Source organism: Pseudonaja textilis, chromosome 3 (assembly GCF_049901715.1).
Source record: "Pseudonaja textilis isolate UNSWEBS1 chromosome 3, rPseTex1.2, whole genome shotgun sequence".
In the NCBI taxonomy this organism is placed as follows: Eukaryota; Metazoa; Chordata; class Lepidosauria; order Squamata; family Elapidae; genus Pseudonaja; species Pseudonaja textilis.
Genome location: NC_141992.1, coordinates 60,996,827 through 61,015,078, shown reverse-complemented (window position 1 = coordinate 61,015,078; position 18,252 = coordinate 60,996,827). Strand labels below are relative to the sequence as shown.

Sequence of the window (18,252 nt, the reverse complement as noted above, 5' to 3'; positions counted from 1 at the left end):
TTGGCAACCTTAAACGCTCAAAGAGTCACAAAGCTCCTAACCAGAAGCCCCTGTTCAATTCTGGAGCTGACCAGAAGTCCGGTTCCCACACCATAGAGTCTCCTCCTAGTGTGGTGTTTTTTCCTCTGCCAACTGGAAGTCTGGTTTCCCCCACCATAGACTCTCCTCCTAGCTCAGCGTCCTTTTACTGACTGATGACAGGGAGCCTCAGCAGAGGGATGAAAGAGCCACATGTGGCTCCAGAGCTGCAGGTTGCTGACTCTTGTATTAGACCAATGGGCAATTTGAACCCTGACAGCATATGTGACCCTTCCTCCTCGGCCCCTTCTTTCTCTGGAGCCATTTTAATTACAACTGGCCTGTTTTCTCACAATTTTTTGAGTTGAGAAGTGTGCAAAAATTGTAGTGGATGCCCTAAAACAGGACCACTTCTGAAAAGGGAAAAGGAGTGGGGGAACCTTCGGAAAATTGTAGTACATCCCAATCTGCATTATGGTTAGACCTCCTGCAGATTCTCAGGAAGAAAAGGTGGGTTTAGCCCTGCTGTCTTCGAAGCAGATGCTTCAGGGAAGTTTAGAGATGAGGCCCAAAGACAGCTACCCTAATTCAGTCTTTGAATCTGATGGTTTTTCCTATAAGAATTATGTTACAAAAAAAACACAGAATGAGTGAAAGACACCTTAGTGAAAAATGTACTTGGGTGCTTTGACATATTTGTCATCTTTCATAAAGATAAAGTTACTCTCACCCTTGCACGGTGTAGCCTCAGCGCCTTTTTGTGCAATGGTATTTGTTCGATTTTTTTGTGTATTTGCCTATGAGATTAAATCAAAAGCACCAAAGCTCGTTGGTTGGGTCAGATCCGCATCTGAAACATTTTTTAAACTGAGGAACTTTTTTGTTTCCTTTCAGCCAAGGAGCATCTTGAATTTCTAGAGAACAGAAAAAAGCAATACCTCAAAGCTGCAATTCAGGCAAAGAAGAAAAATGATCTTGAACAAGCCAAGGCCTACCTGAGAACAGCCAAGAGCTTAGACCCAAAAATTGAGATGGCCAAAAATGGCAAATTGGTGGATATTTCCAAGGTTAGCAAGACTGGCCTATTTAGAATGTCTCCCCCTCTTCCTCCCTCCCTCCCTCCCTCTCTCCCTCCTTCCCTCTCCCCCCTCCCCCCTCTCTATTTTGAATGTCTGTATATATTCATATATGTTCACTCACACGTACACACACTTTATATATGAAGTATATAAAATATATACTCTCTCTCTCTCTCTCTGATACTAAGGAGTTCTAGTCCCGCTCCATATCTGAAAAGAAATCTGTTCCAAACGCAAAACACAACCAGAGAGGAATTTCAGTTTCAGTTTTACTTTCACAGCACCAAGCAGCTTTAGTACAGGACAGTTGAGCTAAGCCATGCCCAGGCTCCTTGCTGTCTCCTTGCTCATATAGCAAATACTGTTTCAGTTTCCAAACAGCCCTCAACTCTCACACACTGACAGGACACTAGCCAGATGAATACCGCTGGATGCTGGTAGGCAGAGACAGAATTTTTTCTCCCTTATTTTCCTCCCCAAAAACTAAGCAAGACCACATAGTTTCGTAGCGAAGCATGGGTATCGAGCTAGTATCGGTTATTTGCAAGTTCTCAAAATAAATATATAGTGTCATACATACAAAGTTACTCCAAAACATGAGAAGGTAAAGGATAATATAAATTTCTTCCCCTTTCCACACTTGGGAGTCAACCTAAATAAGATGGGGCAGGCGAAGTTTCTCACTGCCTCAATTACTGGAGTTCACTCAGCATTCTCGTAGATGGATCACTGACCTTTGAAAGCAATTCGATGTCATGTAGAACGACATTCTGATGTTGCCTGCTAGTCCAAGAAAACAGATACAGGTCACCTTCAACTTACGATCACAATTGGGACAGGGACTTCCATCATTAGGTGAGGCTGTTGTTAAGTGCGTGGCACCCAATTTATACAACCACCTGGCTTCCCTCATTGACTTTACTTGTCAGAAGCCAGCTGTGAAACAGAGACCACATGAGACACTTCATCCATCCCAAATATATGCCAGTTGCCAAGAGCCTGAATTTTGAGCCTGTGTCCATGGGAACACTGTGATTGTTGTTGAAAGGACCATTTGTAAGTCACTCTTTTTGGTGCTATTGTAACTTTTGAACCATCACTAAGCGAATGGTCGTAAGTCAAGGACTACCTGTATATTGTATGCGCATGAGCCCTTGAGATATTGTAAGAGAAGTGTTCTGTTGCCCTTTCCTCCCCAATCTTTTCCTGTCTCCTATGAATGGCCTTTCTTTGTCTCAGCAACACTTTTTCCAGGGAATCTCTGACATGTACTGTGTTCTGCTGTACAGCTGCCTTCACCCCCTACGGATGACGAGGGTGATTTTATTTTCATACATCATGAAGACATTAGACTTTCTCAGAAAGTAGAAGAAGTTTACGTTCAGCTCATCAATCTCCTGAAAGACCAGCATGAGGTAAGTGGAGGTGGTATCTGAACTGTAGCTCGTTAGCAAGTCTCGGGAGTCAGAATCACATCCTATCTCGCCTCAAACCTCTCCAGCCCAGTGAAGCAATATGGTGGCATTCAGAGGAGAACCGGCCTTCGTCTTTGCCTACAGCTTTGCTTTGGGACCAATAAGGGAGAATATTTGTAGCTGTAGTTGAAATGAGGGATCTTTGGTGCTCTTTTGAGACTGATGATGTTACCTAGTTTGGGTAATGAAAGGTCTGCAGGAAAACAACCAAGCTCAGAGAACACCAAGGACCCCTCAAAGGTGATAGGTTTAATTTTGGAGGGCTCAACTTGTTTCAGCTGGAAGGATTCATCAGACTCACCAACTCGAGGGCCGCATTCCACAAGTAGCTTGGGTTAGGTTCTGTCTCTGCCTGTTTACCCTTCATATTTTTAAAGCTTCAAAAATGCAAATAAAAAAGAGTGAAATCATTCATAACACCCCACCCACCCACCCCACCACCATAACACCACCACCCCACCACCCCCAAAATGGCCTGAGTTCCTAGGGTACCTAGGGAGTTCCTGTGGGACTGTACTTTTTTTGCATGCCTGATTTAAATTTTGGCTTGTTTGAACCAGACAGAATCACTGTGTTCTTTGCACCTGGCTTTTTAGAAACTACAGTTCCAAAGAATCAAAATTCACTTGTGTTGGCAATTTTTTAAAGAAATGTTTCTGTTTCCTTATGTCTAAAAATGAGAAGAGCATAAACCACATGATTATGAGGTTCTGAGTGTGAGGTAATGTGTAATCCTGAAATATGTAGCAGTATGGTTGCTTGGTTGTAATAAACCAGAATTCTGCACATTGGACTAGATAAATTTCCTTTCAAAGCATTTTCAAACATTTGTTCTACTTTTCCATTAATAGAAATGTATGCAGTATTCCAAACAATTTATGCATCTGGGAAATGTAAATGAAACTTCAAGGTAGGTTTGCAGTTCAAGATATTTTGTTGTGTGTGCTAACATTAAAAATCTGGGGGAGAATATGCATTGGGAGAGCTTTCAGTAGATTTTCTTTCCTTGTTGTAAGTTTTGGTTTCTGTTGTTTGGGAAAAAAAGCTGTTTCTTCTGCCTTCTATCTGAAGCCTAGAGGAATTTTCTTGGTATGCTTTGTATGGTACTGGGCATAGCATTTGGCATATTGTTCTGGATTTATAGATAAATGTATGCAGGTCTTCTTTGCTTCCCTAGAGAAGCTGCTACATTTTTTTTTAAAGAATAATTTCTTTTCTATTGAGAAAAAGAGAAAATGCTACTAAAGATGATGCTTGTTCTCAGTTGGGGTTGTTTTTAGTATGTCCATTAAAATAGTATGTTTAAAATAAATTATCCAATTGATTGCAACCCCGTTTAGTTAATCTACCAGATAAATATTACAGACTGTGTAAAATGTATTTAATTGCCCTATGTTTTTCCATAAATCTATACATAATTTTAGAGTCTTATTAAACTAATGTGTAATAGGAAATTTGATTTGAAGCAAATTGCAGAATTTTGTAGAGAACTCTCATATCATGTGCTTGTGGAAAAATGGCTCCATCAATAATGCCCGGTGTTTCAAAAAATCCCAAGTGAAATGTTGTAACCTATATAAAATAAAAGTATTTAATGGTTGCATGTTATTCCAAAAATATTGAAGTAATTTTAATAAGTTTCATACATACATAACTTTTCTACAAGATTCATAGCATCTGCATTCTGTGTAAACCAGTATTTTTCAAACTTGGCAACTTCAAAATATATAGAGTTCAAGTCTCAGAATTCTCCAGCCAGCATGAATTCTGGGCATTGAAGTCCACTCATCTTAAAATTGCCAAGTTTGAAAAACACAGGTATAAACTATCTTTCTTAATCTGTAGCTGAGCACCAGTACTAACCAATTTAGGACTGTCAGTGCCAACTCTGGGATCTACAATTTTCTTTAGGAGGTTTCTTCAAGGGTATCCAAATCCTGCTGCTGTCTGCATAATCTTATTGCTTTATATATTTTCTTTTATCAATCAAGCTTTTTCCATACCCAGTACGGTATTAAATATATATCTATTGTGTGGGAAGAATTGGCCTTAAATGGTTGATTTCCAAATCCATCCATAATAGAACCTGAACCATTTTGATTGATATTCATCAGCCTTAGTAGCATCATTTTTAGTTTCTATCAGCAGCCAGGATCTTATCTGAAGTGCTATCCAAATTGAGAGTTGGGAATCTATGCTTATCAATGCAGGCCAAGAAATAAAAACTGTTCCAAAATGTACTTTTCCATTTGTCATTTCCACTCTACATCCCATTTCCTTACTCTGTGTTCCAGGTTTGAAAAGCTAGCTCAGCATTGTAAAAAGGATCTGGAAATCTTGCAGCTCGCACAGAAGCAGGGATTAGATCCTCCAAGCCATCACTTTGAAGAACGAACCTTCAAAATTGTAAGGTAGGGATAACCAAGGGCTGATCTTTTGTCAGCAGTAATAAGATTGTAAAACTCTTGTTCCTGAACCTTAGGGGTCTTCAAACTTGACAGCTTTAAGACTTGTAGACTTCAACTCCCAGAATTCCTCCTCCAGTCATGTTAGCTCAAGAATTCTGGGAGTTGAAATCCACAAGTCTTAAACTTGCCAAGTTTGAAGACCCTTGCTGTACCTTGATGAAATGTATGAATCCCTTCTGAAAAATTTGGGAGTAAACAGTCTAGAATTCTATGGCCTGCTGTATTAATGTTTCTAAACCTTAAAGCTGCATTTCTAAAATATACATTTCAGAGCGGAATGAAGCATTACAAGAAATTATGAAGTTATCAGCTAAATCCATGTTTTGTCCAAATCTCCTCCTCTTGACAGTGTCCCTGCAATTCTATTTAATGTGCCCATATCATGTTATGACTTCCCCTGCTATTTGGATTTCTACACCTCTTGTTACATTTGGTTTGGAAAACTTAAAGGTAAAGAAGAAAATGGAGTCATTCATATATTCTTTTAACTTGCCTTGTAGAATATTTTCAGAACTCAGTAGCACAGAAATGCATCTAATCATTGTTAGAGGAATCAATCTACCAGCTCCAACAGGTAATTCACAGCTAACATGTAATTTGGGGAAACCTTTTTCCTTTTTAAGTTTGTCCCACTTGTTTTTAAAGCTCTGAATTTCATGTTCAAGAATAGCTAACTCTGCAGAATGCTTCTTGCCAATTTTATATTCCTATATAAAAGTCAGCTTTAGGGAACTGAAGGGCTTTCAGATAATATGGTCGGTCAGAAAGAAAGAGAAATAAATAAAAAGTGCCTTTTTAGTTCTTTCTGTCAAAGTGGGATTCTGCTGCACTGACTTCATTTCATGATATCAGACTTAAAGAAAGTTGAATATTAAGATGATAAATATTAAACCATTCCTGCTTTGTGTGGCTTCTAAATTCACTTGTGGGATTGAAGAGCTATAATAATACCTAAATTCTTAAATTCCTGTTCAAACTTCCCCCTTTTAAAAAAATGATCTTCCCAGGGTTAGGTTTGATCTAACAATTGCAATGGGATTACTTTGACAACAAAATGTTAAAAGTACACACAAATGCAGTATCTTAAATTGGGCTGCATTGAACACAACATCGGACATCTACTAAAGTGGATCAGAGCCAGCCAGTGCAAATGTAGCTCGTAGTTATTGCTTGTAGCAGTAACTTTATAGATGTTGATCTCATGTAATCTCGGGGTTGAGCATCTTAAAATTTGCAAAGACATTGGATCTAACAAACAAGCATCCTGATAAGCCACTAATTATTATTTTCTGTGGGATGGCTGTTGCCGTGAAGAAGCTTGTACTTTACGCTCAGATGGTTTATTCTTTTTACCCAGGTGTGGTGCCTAATGATTTGGATGCCTTTGTGAAATTTGAATTTCATTATCCTAATACAGTAAGTACACAATCAAGCTTATGGTCTCTGAGTGTTTTTTACATACCAAATTTAGGTGTTTTTTTTTAATGATATTTTTTTCTGGGTATTCAAACATCGGCACTCTGGAGAGTGAATGTACGTGGTAAATATGAATTCATACTTTTCTCCTCCACAGCCTGATTGACAGGTGGTAATGCTGATGAGCATAGCAATAGCACTTAGACTTATATACCGTTTCACAGGGCTTTTACAGCCCTCTCTAAGCATTTACAGAGTCAGCATATTGCCCCCAACAATCTGGGTCCTCATTTTACCCACCTCCAAAGGATGGAAGGCTGAGCCAGCATTGAGCCTGGTGAGATTCAAACTGTCAAACTGCTGGCAGCGGGTGATCAGCAGAATCAGCCTGCAATACTGCATTATAACAACTGCACCACTATGACTCTTGAGAGGAGAGAAACAGAAGATAATGGGTCAAACACAAGTATTTTGGAGATGCCATATCCTAGTTTCTCATATTTGCAATTGATAATATATATTTATTTTCCTTAGCACTCGAAGGACTACTTTACTCATTACAATTCTGTTCAGCACTTGAGAAATACCATATCCAGATTAAATATCTATGGAGATTCTCAATCGTCTAGATCATGGTTGTCTCAAGGTGCTTGCCAAAAGGCAACTAGACTCTGTTTTTTCCTTGAAAATGTTTTGTTTCTCATCCAAGAAGCTTCTTTAGAACTGAAGATGCTTCTTGTATGAGGAGAGAAATGTTTTCAAGGAAAAAAAAACCCAAGGAAGTCCAGTTGCCTTTTGAGAAGCACCTTTGGGACATTTCCAGATTATAGAAGAAAACCAGAAAAATACTGAGTAAGATTTGGGAAAACAGAAGCAATTTTCTTCATCAGTGGAGGGATTGAGAAAAGAAATAAAGCTGGAAATAAGAGAGATTACTTGTGGTGAAAAGGAAGGAAGGAAGGAAGGAAAGACAGACAGACAGACAAAGAAAGAAAGAAAGAAAGAAAGAAAGAAAGAAAGAAAGAAAGAAAGAAAGAAAGAAAGAAAGAAAGAAAGAAAGAAAGAAAGAAAGAAAGAAAATGTTATACAATGCAGCCAAAAAAAAAGACAATAGGGTAAGCTAATAAGCCAAGTGATGCTGTCAGGGAACTTTCTCAGTAGCCAGAGATTGTGGAGGCCTGGAGAGGGAAAGAAGACTGAGTGGTATGGATTCTAGGACCTCTCAGAAGGCGGAATTTGCAATTTTGCCCCTGAGTGGGAAGTACTTCTCCAGTCAGAGCTAGTACTATACATTTGGCAGGACATTCATTCATCTATCCATTCATTCAACTGGTTTGCACTGCCCATCTTGTCTAATATAACTGAAGAGTTATCCATGTCCCTCAGTTGATGTGGGTTTTCATGTGCTGTGGACTGGGTTATTTACCAGAATGTCTGTCTGAAATTATTCCTACACATTCTAAAAGGTTTAGAAGGATGGGCATATTCCAGTTTCTTTCTATCTACAAATACAACCCAACAACTGTATATTTCATGGCACAATCACTTCATCCAGTCAGAATATTCCATGCTTTCTTTTGATTTGAAATGTAAGAAAAAAATAAGGCTGCACTCTAGTCAATGTTCAGTAGCTTTCTTTCCTTCACTGGTTTTTGGAAACACTTAGTCAGCTCTGGACTATGAGAAACACTTCCCCATTCACAAGTTTTTAGCCTTTTCAGTGAATTATAGACATTCTACCCATGCCACTGTGGTTCATTTTTCCAAAATAAAAACATACAAAAACATTTACAAATCTATCACTGAAGTAGAGGTCAGTTTAGTTGCTTTTTAAATATTTTTACTTGTATTTCTTTCTTTTTTTCCTCAAAACCAGGAACAAGCTCAGAAAAGCAAAACATCAGTGGTTAAAAATACCAACTGCCCAGGTGTGTGCATTGGGTTTTCTTTTACATTTGATGAGAACCAGAGCCTTCTAATGAATGATTATTTCAGAACCAGGGTGAAAGGGATAATTCTGTTTTACATTCAGCTCTGTTAACTGAATATTGTTGACTGCAGCCTTTCATAACCTGGCACCCCCTCCAGAGGTTTTCATTTTAAAAAACTGAGGCAAGATCAGGTGACTAGTCTACTGCTTGATAGCAGCTGTTGATGTTAGAAGCAAAGCTTAAATGACATTCTTTTAACTGGAGATCTTTCAGCCTTAGGCCTGAGATCTTGTACTGGTTATAGGACTCGAGCAAGTGTTCTACTTGTAGCCTTTTAAAGGTTTGGAACTCTGCATTCATTTTATTACAAAGCCAAGAGATTCTGAACTACATTGTACATTTTCCATGGAAGGTTTTAAAGAATTAAAGTAAAACTTTACCCAGCTGCATGATTGCTTCTTGGATCTATGATTCTTACAGGAATTTAGCATAAATCTTATAGCCTTAATAAGATGGCATAGAAGTTTAATAATAAATAAATCCTATAGCATGTTTTTAAAAAAATGTTTAGATTTATATAGATCAAAATGATGTCACTTCGCTTGTATTCCAGGTGTTTATGTTTATGGAATAACATTAAGGTAAAATTAAGGTACAGTCCAGAGGCTCAGGGGATCCCAGGTTATACAAACCATAATAACTTTGATCCTTTAAGCAATCATTTTTCTGCATAGGCAACATGGCACTTCCATTGGATCATACATGAAAATTCAAACATGTGAAAATGCCAGCTTTTGCAAGGGTTCCTGAAATGGATTCCTTGTTTAACCTGGGTACTGTCTGTAGAAATATGATATTGTTTAAGTTGCAGAATTAAACTAAAGTCATGGTCATGCCATGCAAATTGGCAAAATACATGTTTCTTTTGGACCACTGGCTACATGTTCTGCTAGAGATCTGAATAACTCCAGAACCTTTTAACTGTTCCAGGTATTTTATGCAACTTTCTTTAAACTTGTAGAATATAATCAGCTATTCAAGTTGAACATTAATCGAAATCACAGAGGTTTTCGAAGAGCAATTCAAACCAAAGGAATCAAATTCGAGATTTTTCACAAAGGGTAAGTGTTCACCCAGGGTAGGGCAATTCCATTAGTGGTATGAAACAGAACCAAAATGTTCTGTTTGAAAAAGGACACATTCTGTGACTCTGTTAACTTTGGAAGTTCTGCTGTGCTTCAAGGAAAACAAGCAGAGAATAATCTTTATGGTATATTAATCAAGAGTGGACAGTTAGATGGGCACTCACTCTGTGCAATCTAAATGCAGAAGAGCTCATGTCTATTTCTCCCAACCCATTTGGCAGTAACCTGTGACCATTATTAGCGTAAAACATGCAATTGGTCAGTTTTCTTCTAGTTACCTGTATTTTATATCCATTTTTGAGTCCAAAGAAATTAATGAACCAAAGATTGTCATAATTTCATGTCCTGCATGAATACAGAATGTTGTTGCTACTTCCAATCCAGTTGTAAAGGGAGCTTAATTCTGGTTTTGATTATTTCCTTTCCCCAGGTCCTTTTTCAGGAGTGACAAGCAAGTGGGAGCAGCACATTTGAAACTTGACAAATTGGAATCTGAATGTGAAATTAGAGAGATTGTTGAGGTACAATGCCAAGCTTTTTGACCAGAACTATATTAAAATGGTATTTTCTTTGTATCATTTTGCATTCTGAAGATATTCTATAAAATGGGATTTCTATCCTTGGCAGTTCATTTATTACATTTTTCCTCATTCCCTTACATTGTCTTTGCCTTTATGCTGGTTCCAAAGGATTTTGAAGGATTTATCCATATCTTTATGTGGATAGGAAAATCTGTTGAAATTTTCAAGTAATGTTTGTGTTGAATGGCTTGGTACAAGAATGAAAGAATTATGTGTTGACCAACATAGTTCACCTTTAATCACATCCTTGTCTGCATATTTCTGTGCAATCTAAACGCAGAACTTGACTAGAAAATCGAATCACAATTCATACTCTATAGAATTGATCTTAATGTGATACATTAGTAGATATTTTGCTGTTTCCAAATAAGCTTTCTGATATATTTGTTCATAAATCTGTAAGAAGGGAAAGCTTGAACACAAAATCTATTTGTTTTAATAACATCTTTTAAATTGTGATATAATTTGTCCGTGTAACTTTACACTAGTATTCTTTTTTTTTATATTGCTTACCATATGTAGTGATAGCCATACATAGCCAAAACTGGCATACACAAATAAGTATTTTCAGCAGACTTTAAAAAGGTCATTAAGATTGACCATATTTAGAGACTAGAAACAATTTGACTGTTGAGATGGAAAAATAAAAAACGGTGGGAAGAGAAATTGAGTGACTTATTTGAATAAAAGGAAACAATTTACAATATAGCACATTGTCATTGGTCATAACTAAAAATGCTTTAGTGTGTTCAAAGCCACTTCAGTTATCTTGGAATTTTGTTGTTTCAATTATGTCTTTTCTCTCGTAAGGTTTTGGACAGTAGGAAGCCTACTGGAGGCAAACTAGAAGTAAAAGTAAGACTTAGGGAGCCACTTACTGGGCAAGATCTTCAGACAATTACAGAAAACTGGCTAGTCCTTGAACACTAATTCTGCTGAAGGTAGAAGTGTTTATCTCTTCTCTGTAACCCTATAGATGGCAAAAATTATTTCAGTCTAGCCTTTAACTTGGAATAATAAGAGTTTTTCATATTCAGGTCTGTAACTTCACTTTATTTAAAAATGCTTTTAGCTTGTATGTTTATATCATTTCACTATTACTAAACTCTAAAAAGCACCCAAGTAAATTAGACAAGTGGATCGCTACTATCCACCAACAAGCAGTAATAACAGTCAGATATATTGTTAGAGATACATGTAAGGAAGTAATTAAAATTTTCCACAAGTAATTTTTATGGAATTGCTTTTGAATTGTATGGTGGAAAGTCAGTGTATTTCCAGTCATAAGATGTTGCATTATTCTTCTTTATAAAACTATACTTTTTCTTCTCTGCATCCACAGATCCAGGAATGCTAAAAGCTGCAGAACGGACTTTACATGGAGTTTCTGCAAGCACCAAAGATGTTCAGTGAATGCACTACTAAACATAACATCTTTATTTTCATAACTATCATATAGTATGAGTTGGTAAGCTTTGTAAGTCTACTACTAGGAATGAAGATACTGATACACAAAGAGACTGACCTATTTTAACCTTTCTTCAGGCTAAAATTGTTGGTAATACATAAATGGCACTTGTTAATGTGACTGCTGACTTGAGCAAACAACGGACATGTTGGTAAGTGTGGACAAAAGAGTTCAATAAATAGCAGTATAATTAAGGTACTATGCAGCAGTTCCAGTGTTATATAACCTGCAATTAAGATGTGTTTCCGACCCATGAAATAAATGGATAGTCTTGTTTACTGAAGTATAGATTAAGCAGCTGTGATTGTATCTCTCTTTAAATTGCCTGCAATGAAGATTTTAAGTTACTGTACATCTCTTCATATATGCATCCATGTTGCTCAAGTATGACTAGAGCACAAATCTTTTCAAAGGGGAGCTTGTATAAAATGTGAGATAGTTAATAGTTCCTTTTTAAATTTTCATTTATATTCCTTTGCTCTTCTGTTAATTGAGGCAGGAGTACAACTGTTTACTGTTTAATATCAAGATTTTGATCTTGCTTCAGCAAATACAATAGATACAGAACAATTGGACAGAAAGTACAAGACAATTGTTGCCTGCCTCCTAAATAGAAAAAACAACTAGGGATCCAAATTATCTTTTTCTCCAGTTTCATGGCTTCCAGCAAGGGAGTTGCAGAATATTTCCACAATATGTGTGTGATTTCATACATACACTTAAGTCTGCCATGCAGCCAGCGTTCATTTCTGTCTTAAGTCAGTGGAGACAATGCAGCATTCTGTTGTAATTTTAATAAATTTAATATACAAAACTACATGTTGAAAATAAAAATATAATATGCAGTCTTTGCAGTGTTAACTGAATTTTAAAAGTACATTTTTTCTTTAAACAAGTACTCAGTTCTTAACAATATGGTAATCTTAAAGTCATTTAAAGGCTGTGGTTGAAGCAAACCAGTCAATAGAATTTTGCACAAACATAGCCCAAACAAATGATTTTCTGCAGAGGGATGAAAAGTTCAGCCTTTCTCCATTTGTCAACTTTAATGCAAAGCTAAGTTACTGAAAAGCTTGCTTCTGTGGTGAAACTGGAATGCAGCTAATCAAGTAAGAATCTACAGCAGTTGTAAAGAGCAATTGTATTAACTTTGGCAATTCAGCCTGTAAAACAATGCTATTGCAGGAGAGAAAGCTTATAAGGAACTTGAGTTTATGTGCAAGGAAAAGAAAGAACAAGAAACTTAAAATTGTTTTGCAAGATCCTCATTTTGCACATGATTTCACAGGTGCTCATTAAGGTCTGTCTAATACCCTCTTGCTTGGCTATACATTGAACAACATATATAGGTTTAGCATTACGTGACCTATTTATGGGGTTAACGTTTGTTAGAAGAGGCTTTGATCTAATTTCCTTATCTTTTCTTCTAGTTGCATTTTAGCATCAGCTGTGTTAATTTTTTTTTTACAAATTTAAGGATGCAGAGGCAATTTATTCAAAAATGAAATCTACACATGTTCATGTATATGGCTATCTACAGAGAAAAATTAGTTATAGCTGCCACTGTTGTCCAAACTTGAATTGCAGTACAAAATTTGCTAGTCCATAGTCTAATTTTCATTTAATAAAGCTCATTCTCTCCTTGCACAAGGATGATAGCTACTCATTTGGATAGCACTGTCCAAATGCTATCTGAATTTATTTTCTCAATCTTTTTACAACTTTCTGCTTGTTACTGTTTTCTCAGGAAATTGTAGTGTTAACAGGAAAATGCTCACATTCTCTTGCTGACTGTCACTGCCAGCCTGATACGGTTTTGCAAGAAGGCTCAACCTACTTTTTTGCTCAGAGTTCAGTTCCAGTGAGGCAAGGTACAAGTTTTCCAACTTGCAGTGAAAGCAAATCATGGAGCAGTAGGCAAACTTTCTAGACTTCTTAGAGGATAGCTTTATATAGTGGTGCTACTATAAAGTGCAGGGTTAATGCTATGGACTGCTTAAGTAGAATACACTCCTATCAAATAAAATTCAAAAGTGTGTTCCTTTAAAAGAAGGATCAGCTGAAAAGAACAGCAATTTCATGTAATTACTCATTTAAGACTGAAGAAGCCTGCCAAAGGCATAATAAGACTTACTAAAGTGCAGAAAAGAAAAGAAAACATTTTTACAGCAGGTTTGCCAATTTCATTCTTAAATGAGACTTTAAAAAAAGGTAAAGCACAGAAAATGTAAGCTTAATTTACATACAATTTTTGGAAAGATTTCTGCTTTGGGCAGATGTAAAAGGTATCTTCCTGATGTGTGTCTTTCTGAACCTCTCTGAAGAATAGCCCAGCATGTCCTGGAGGTACTCTGACCAATAAAGTGGTCACAATAATGTAAACAATATATATTTAAATGTCTAGAGAAATTAACCATAAACAGCAGTAGAATGAGGTCAGAATGGAGGTCTTGATTGTTTCTTCATAATAAGTTTTATCTACAAAAGTTAAATGTTGACACATGTCTTTTCCTTATTCCCCAAGTGGTCTCTGCATTCTTTTGAGCATCAAAATACATGACTGCAATTGCCTTAAAACATGACCATTACTGGTTTCTATTTCTATTCATAACAGATGTGTATTAGCTGCAAAGATAGCATAGCCATTTTTGTAACATAGAAGCTGCCCTGATCCTGTTTGTTGACAAATGCATAGACAATTCGGAATTATGGAACAACTGTTCTCACCCACCCCACCCCACCCCTCACAATAGTGTTAACTAAAAGCTTAATTTTCCAGTTTTAAAGTGCAAATGATTCAGATACAACTGCTGCTGGAACAGGTCTGAAAGTAAATGAAGTCCTTTTATGAGATGTTTTCCAGTATATAAAAAATAAGCTCCATTATGACTGGGCCCTCACTCAGCTGGCTTGCCCCTCCATGAATCACTGGAACTAAGGCACTGTCCAGATCATTCATGTACTGAACAGGCAGCAGCTGGCCATTGCTCCCAGCCTGGTAGCCAACCTAAAAAGAAAGAAAATATCATGCTTCAAAGTGGGTAGGACAAGAGCATCAAGAAACATTATTTCACAATTTTTAGTTAGAGATCAACCCAATCCTATAGGCTTTGGGCAGTTTATAGGTTAAGAAACAAGTGAAAGCAAAATAATAATAAAAATAAATAGTTGCATAGATATTTATTGGGGGAAATCGTTTTACTTATCATCTGAAACATCAGAATTTGGTCAGGAATAGTGAGCCTTTAGAAGAGATGCTGAAATTATAATACTGTATCAGAAACAAAGTTTAGCCAAATTTTCAGAAACGTAATATTGTAGACAATGAAATGAAAGTGTACCAATATTAAAAACGTGGCCTTTTCTAAAGTGATAGCACTACCAAAAGAGACACGCATCAAAATTAGGGAATAAAGAGCCTAGAAATGCTGATGACATGGTTTCCCTATAGGCACCCTTGATTTAGGACCACATTTGAGACCGGAATTTCTGTCATTAAGTAGCGTAGTTATGTGAGTCATTTAACAAGTGCAATCATTGCAAAAAATGTAGTTAAAATGTAACCAATTTAACTATCCCTTTTGCCATGGTGGTGAAGTCAACCACTGTGATCATTGCATGAATCACACAGTCATTAAGTGAATCCTGTTTCCCTCATTGACTTTGCCAAAATCACATGACCCTGGGACACTGAAACTTACAAAATCATGCAGGTTGCCAAATGTCCTACTAACAATCACACAACTGCAGGGACACTGACAATCATAAGTGTGAGAACCAATTGTAAGTCACTTTTTCCATCACTACTGAAACTTTAAATATTCTCTAAATAAATGGTCATAAGTCAAAAACTACCTGTAAGTATTAATAGACAAAAATTATTTCAGAAAGAGGCCTCAAAATTATGCACATCATGAATACAACATAATTAGAGGTGGAATTGCTAATATGTACAGTATATATACTCGAATTACAGGCACTGGTCAATTTCAAAAGGAGCTGGAATTGACACTCCATTGTACTCATTACTGATTATGGCATCAAGCATCACATTAATAAATCTCTGCCGTTATAAGAATCAGACTTTTATCATATTTCTGTGAAAGTCTAAAAAGCGGTGCCACTGTTTTAAAGAATCCACTCAATGTTAATGTGGCCCTTAAACCAAAAGCAGGCCGAAGCCTGAAAAATTCAAGCTACCTTAATAAACATCGGAGAATTTTGGCACTTGTCCAAGGTCCAAAACTCTTCTGAAGCGATCATAAAATATGTACAATTTTATTACTGATACTATATCAATTCAGATTCTACATTTTCTTTTGGTCCTGAGTCGATCTTATAAGTCTGCCTCATCCCTTTCCTCTAGCAAGGAACCTCCAGTAGATCCTATTCATTAAACAAACAGCAAAAATTCTGTTTATTCATGTGCTCATACCAAATAAGCAAAAAGTATTCCCCCCAGAAGTGTTACTTACTTGATCAGTATCAAGTGTAACTCGTAGACCCAGCTTGGTCATTCCATCTTCCTTCAGCAACTTCAGGTGTGGGCATAAGGCCAGGCAGAAAGCCTTAGCCACATTCTCAGTCAGTCTGCTATGATCTGCTGGGTCACTCAGACCATTATGTTGGTCATCATTTTCCAAAAAGAAAACCTTAGCATAAAAAGAAGTGTTCCATATGTCAACCCCAATAAATATAAATGTTTATGATGCTGCATTACATCAGTTGTTGATTGCTGTATATCAGTGACTGCATGACCTCTGTAGATGCCATATGCTAAATAAACAGCAGTTTGGCAACTCAAAAACATTGACAATTTTTTTTAAATAATTCAGTTAATGGCAAGTGCAGTCCAAGAAATGAAATAAAGAGGACAGAGTAAACATGAGGCATCATGCAGTGAAATAAGATGACTGTCAAATGTCAGAAACAAAATCATTCTACTTATTTTTTGACAGGCATTGTGGCACATTAGGATAGCTTTCACAATTATAAATGAAAGCTTGCCTTTAAAAACAATTACATTTCTGTTCAAGGAATGTGTTCATACCATTAGTATCATGAAAGAAAAGAAATCAGAAGATTTTGTCTTTAAAAGTGACCTTAATAAAGGTTTATAACTGTAGTTATGATACACAAATGGTTGCAGCCATTCCAAGCTGCACACAAATGGTTTCTTATAAATATTAAGAAGGAATATGTTCACATTCAACTGTAGAATAATTAGTGGAAGATTATGCAAATTCTGCTCTATTTCTGATAACAAAGGTATTTTTCCATATAGATATATGTAAAATTTATTAATTTATTGTTGCAATTATGTATTAACTTCTCTCTTCAAAGCTCAAGGCAACATACATGGGGGATATACTCTGATAATTATATGAAGCAGATTAAGCTGATAGAATCTACCTCACAATCAACCAATGAGCAGTGGTGGCACAGTGGTTAGAATGCAGTACTGCAGGCTAAGTCATTGCTCACTCCAGGAGTTTGCTCCCAACTTGCTCAAGGTTGACTCAGCCTCTTCCAGACTTCCACGATTCATAAAATGAGGTCCCAGATCATTGGGGTTGACACTGTAAACTGCTTAGAGAGGGCTGTAAAAGCACTGTGAAGCAATATATAAGTCTAAGTGCTATTGCTACTGCTATCATGTAAGTACTTGAATGTGCATCTTCCAAGTTGAGTCCAACATATTAACTACAACATTGCACTGGCTCGTATATATGAGTTACTACCACGTATTAGTACAGATTCTAGCAGTTACATACAAAACAATGTGATTTCCTCACCTCTGTCCACCTAATGACCTTCCCATTTGCTTTATATTCTGATCCATGGAATATCTTCACACTTATTATAGACTCCATAGATTTCCCATCAATAGGACTTACAACACTAGAGTGTGGAAGGAAGAGACAGCTCTATTAGCAATAGGACTTAATACTGCTTTATCAGTGCTGGTTCAATTAAAAAAAAAACTGTAAAACACTGGGTCTGTTTATCAAGATAAATTCATATAAAAGACTAATGAAGCATATTGAAATAGGAGCAGTTAAAACATGCTACATAGTTATAATAGCTTATCTGAAGTATTACCAGATACTTTTTAGGTGAAACAACTTTCATTTACTTTCAACCTAACCCAACTTTCTGGTAAAGTAAAGTGCTTAAACATATATTATAGAAGAGCCAAAAACCATCCACACAACTTAAAAGTATGGTTGCATCTCTGTTGTATATAAAAAAATTCTCTGAACCTTTAACAACTGTTCTAATTTAAGCTTGGCTATTCTAGTTTAACACCCCCACCCCACCCCCGAGAGAAAATATATGTACTATAGATTAGTAAATGATGCTACTGGCTTTCAATGTAGATTTTAAACATGGACAGTATATGAAATGTCATGTAAGAGATATTAAGTTAATCTAAATATTCTAACGAGCATGCTCTATCAGGAAACAACTCCTTTGGCTTGGCAAAAACAAAAATGCAGGTTAGTGCACGCTATTCAGACATTCCTACTGTCCAATTCATTCCATTTTTTGGCTATGCAGGAAGTAGAATGGAAAAAATTCTCCACCAGAGCATTATGTACAGGCAGATTGCTGTTGGTTCACATGATAATTATAACTCAGCATTACATGTGAAGCAATTCAATAAAACC

General features: G+C 36.6%; 2 protein-coding genes across 11 annotated transcripts in view; one reads left to right on the top strand and one right to left on the bottom strand.

Moving 5' to 3' along the window:
* CC2D1B (coiled-coil and C2 domain containing 1B) overlaps window positions 1-12,417 on the top strand; it is a 36,867-nt gene extending 24,450 nt beyond the window's left edge. For both annotated transcript variants that reach the window (XM_026707091.2, XM_026707093.2), the window contains exons 15-25: window positions 913-1,085; window positions 2,387-2,512; window positions 3,424-3,482; window positions 4,867-4,983; window positions 5,541-5,614; window positions 6,398-6,456; window positions 8,333-8,384; window positions 9,409-9,508; window positions 9,963-10,053; window positions 10,924-11,054; window positions 11,456-12,417. In XM_026707091.2, the coding sequence (XP_026562876.1) occupies window positions 913-1,085; window positions 2,387-2,512; window positions 3,424-3,482; window positions 4,867-4,983; window positions 5,541-5,614; window positions 6,398-6,456; window positions 8,333-8,384; window positions 9,409-9,508; window positions 9,963-10,053; window positions 10,924-11,043 (971 nt within the window). In that variant the 3' untranslated portion in view covers window positions 11,044-11,054; window positions 11,456-12,417. The remainder of the gene's footprint in view (window positions 1-912; window positions 1,086-2,386; window positions 2,513-3,423; window positions 3,483-4,866; window positions 4,984-5,540; window positions 5,615-6,397; window positions 6,457-8,332; window positions 8,385-9,408; window positions 9,509-9,962; window positions 10,054-10,923; window positions 11,055-11,455) is intronic.
* The window catches only part of ZFYVE9 (zinc finger FYVE-type containing 9), a 42,132-nt gene continuing 36,240 nt past the window's right edge, over window positions 12,361-18,252 (bottom strand). For all 9 annotated transcript variants that reach the window (XM_087929919.1, XM_087929918.1, XM_026707084.2 and 6 more), the window contains 3 exons: window positions 17,377-17,482; window positions 16,057-16,233; window positions 12,361-14,588 (listed from right to left, as the gene is read on the bottom strand). In XM_087929919.1, coding sequence (XP_087786045.1) covers window positions 14,427-14,588; window positions 16,057-16,233; window positions 17,377-17,482 — 445 coding nt within the window. In that variant the 3' untranslated portion in view covers window positions 12,361-14,426. The remainder of the gene's footprint in view (window positions 14,589-16,056; window positions 16,234-17,376; window positions 17,483-18,252) is intronic.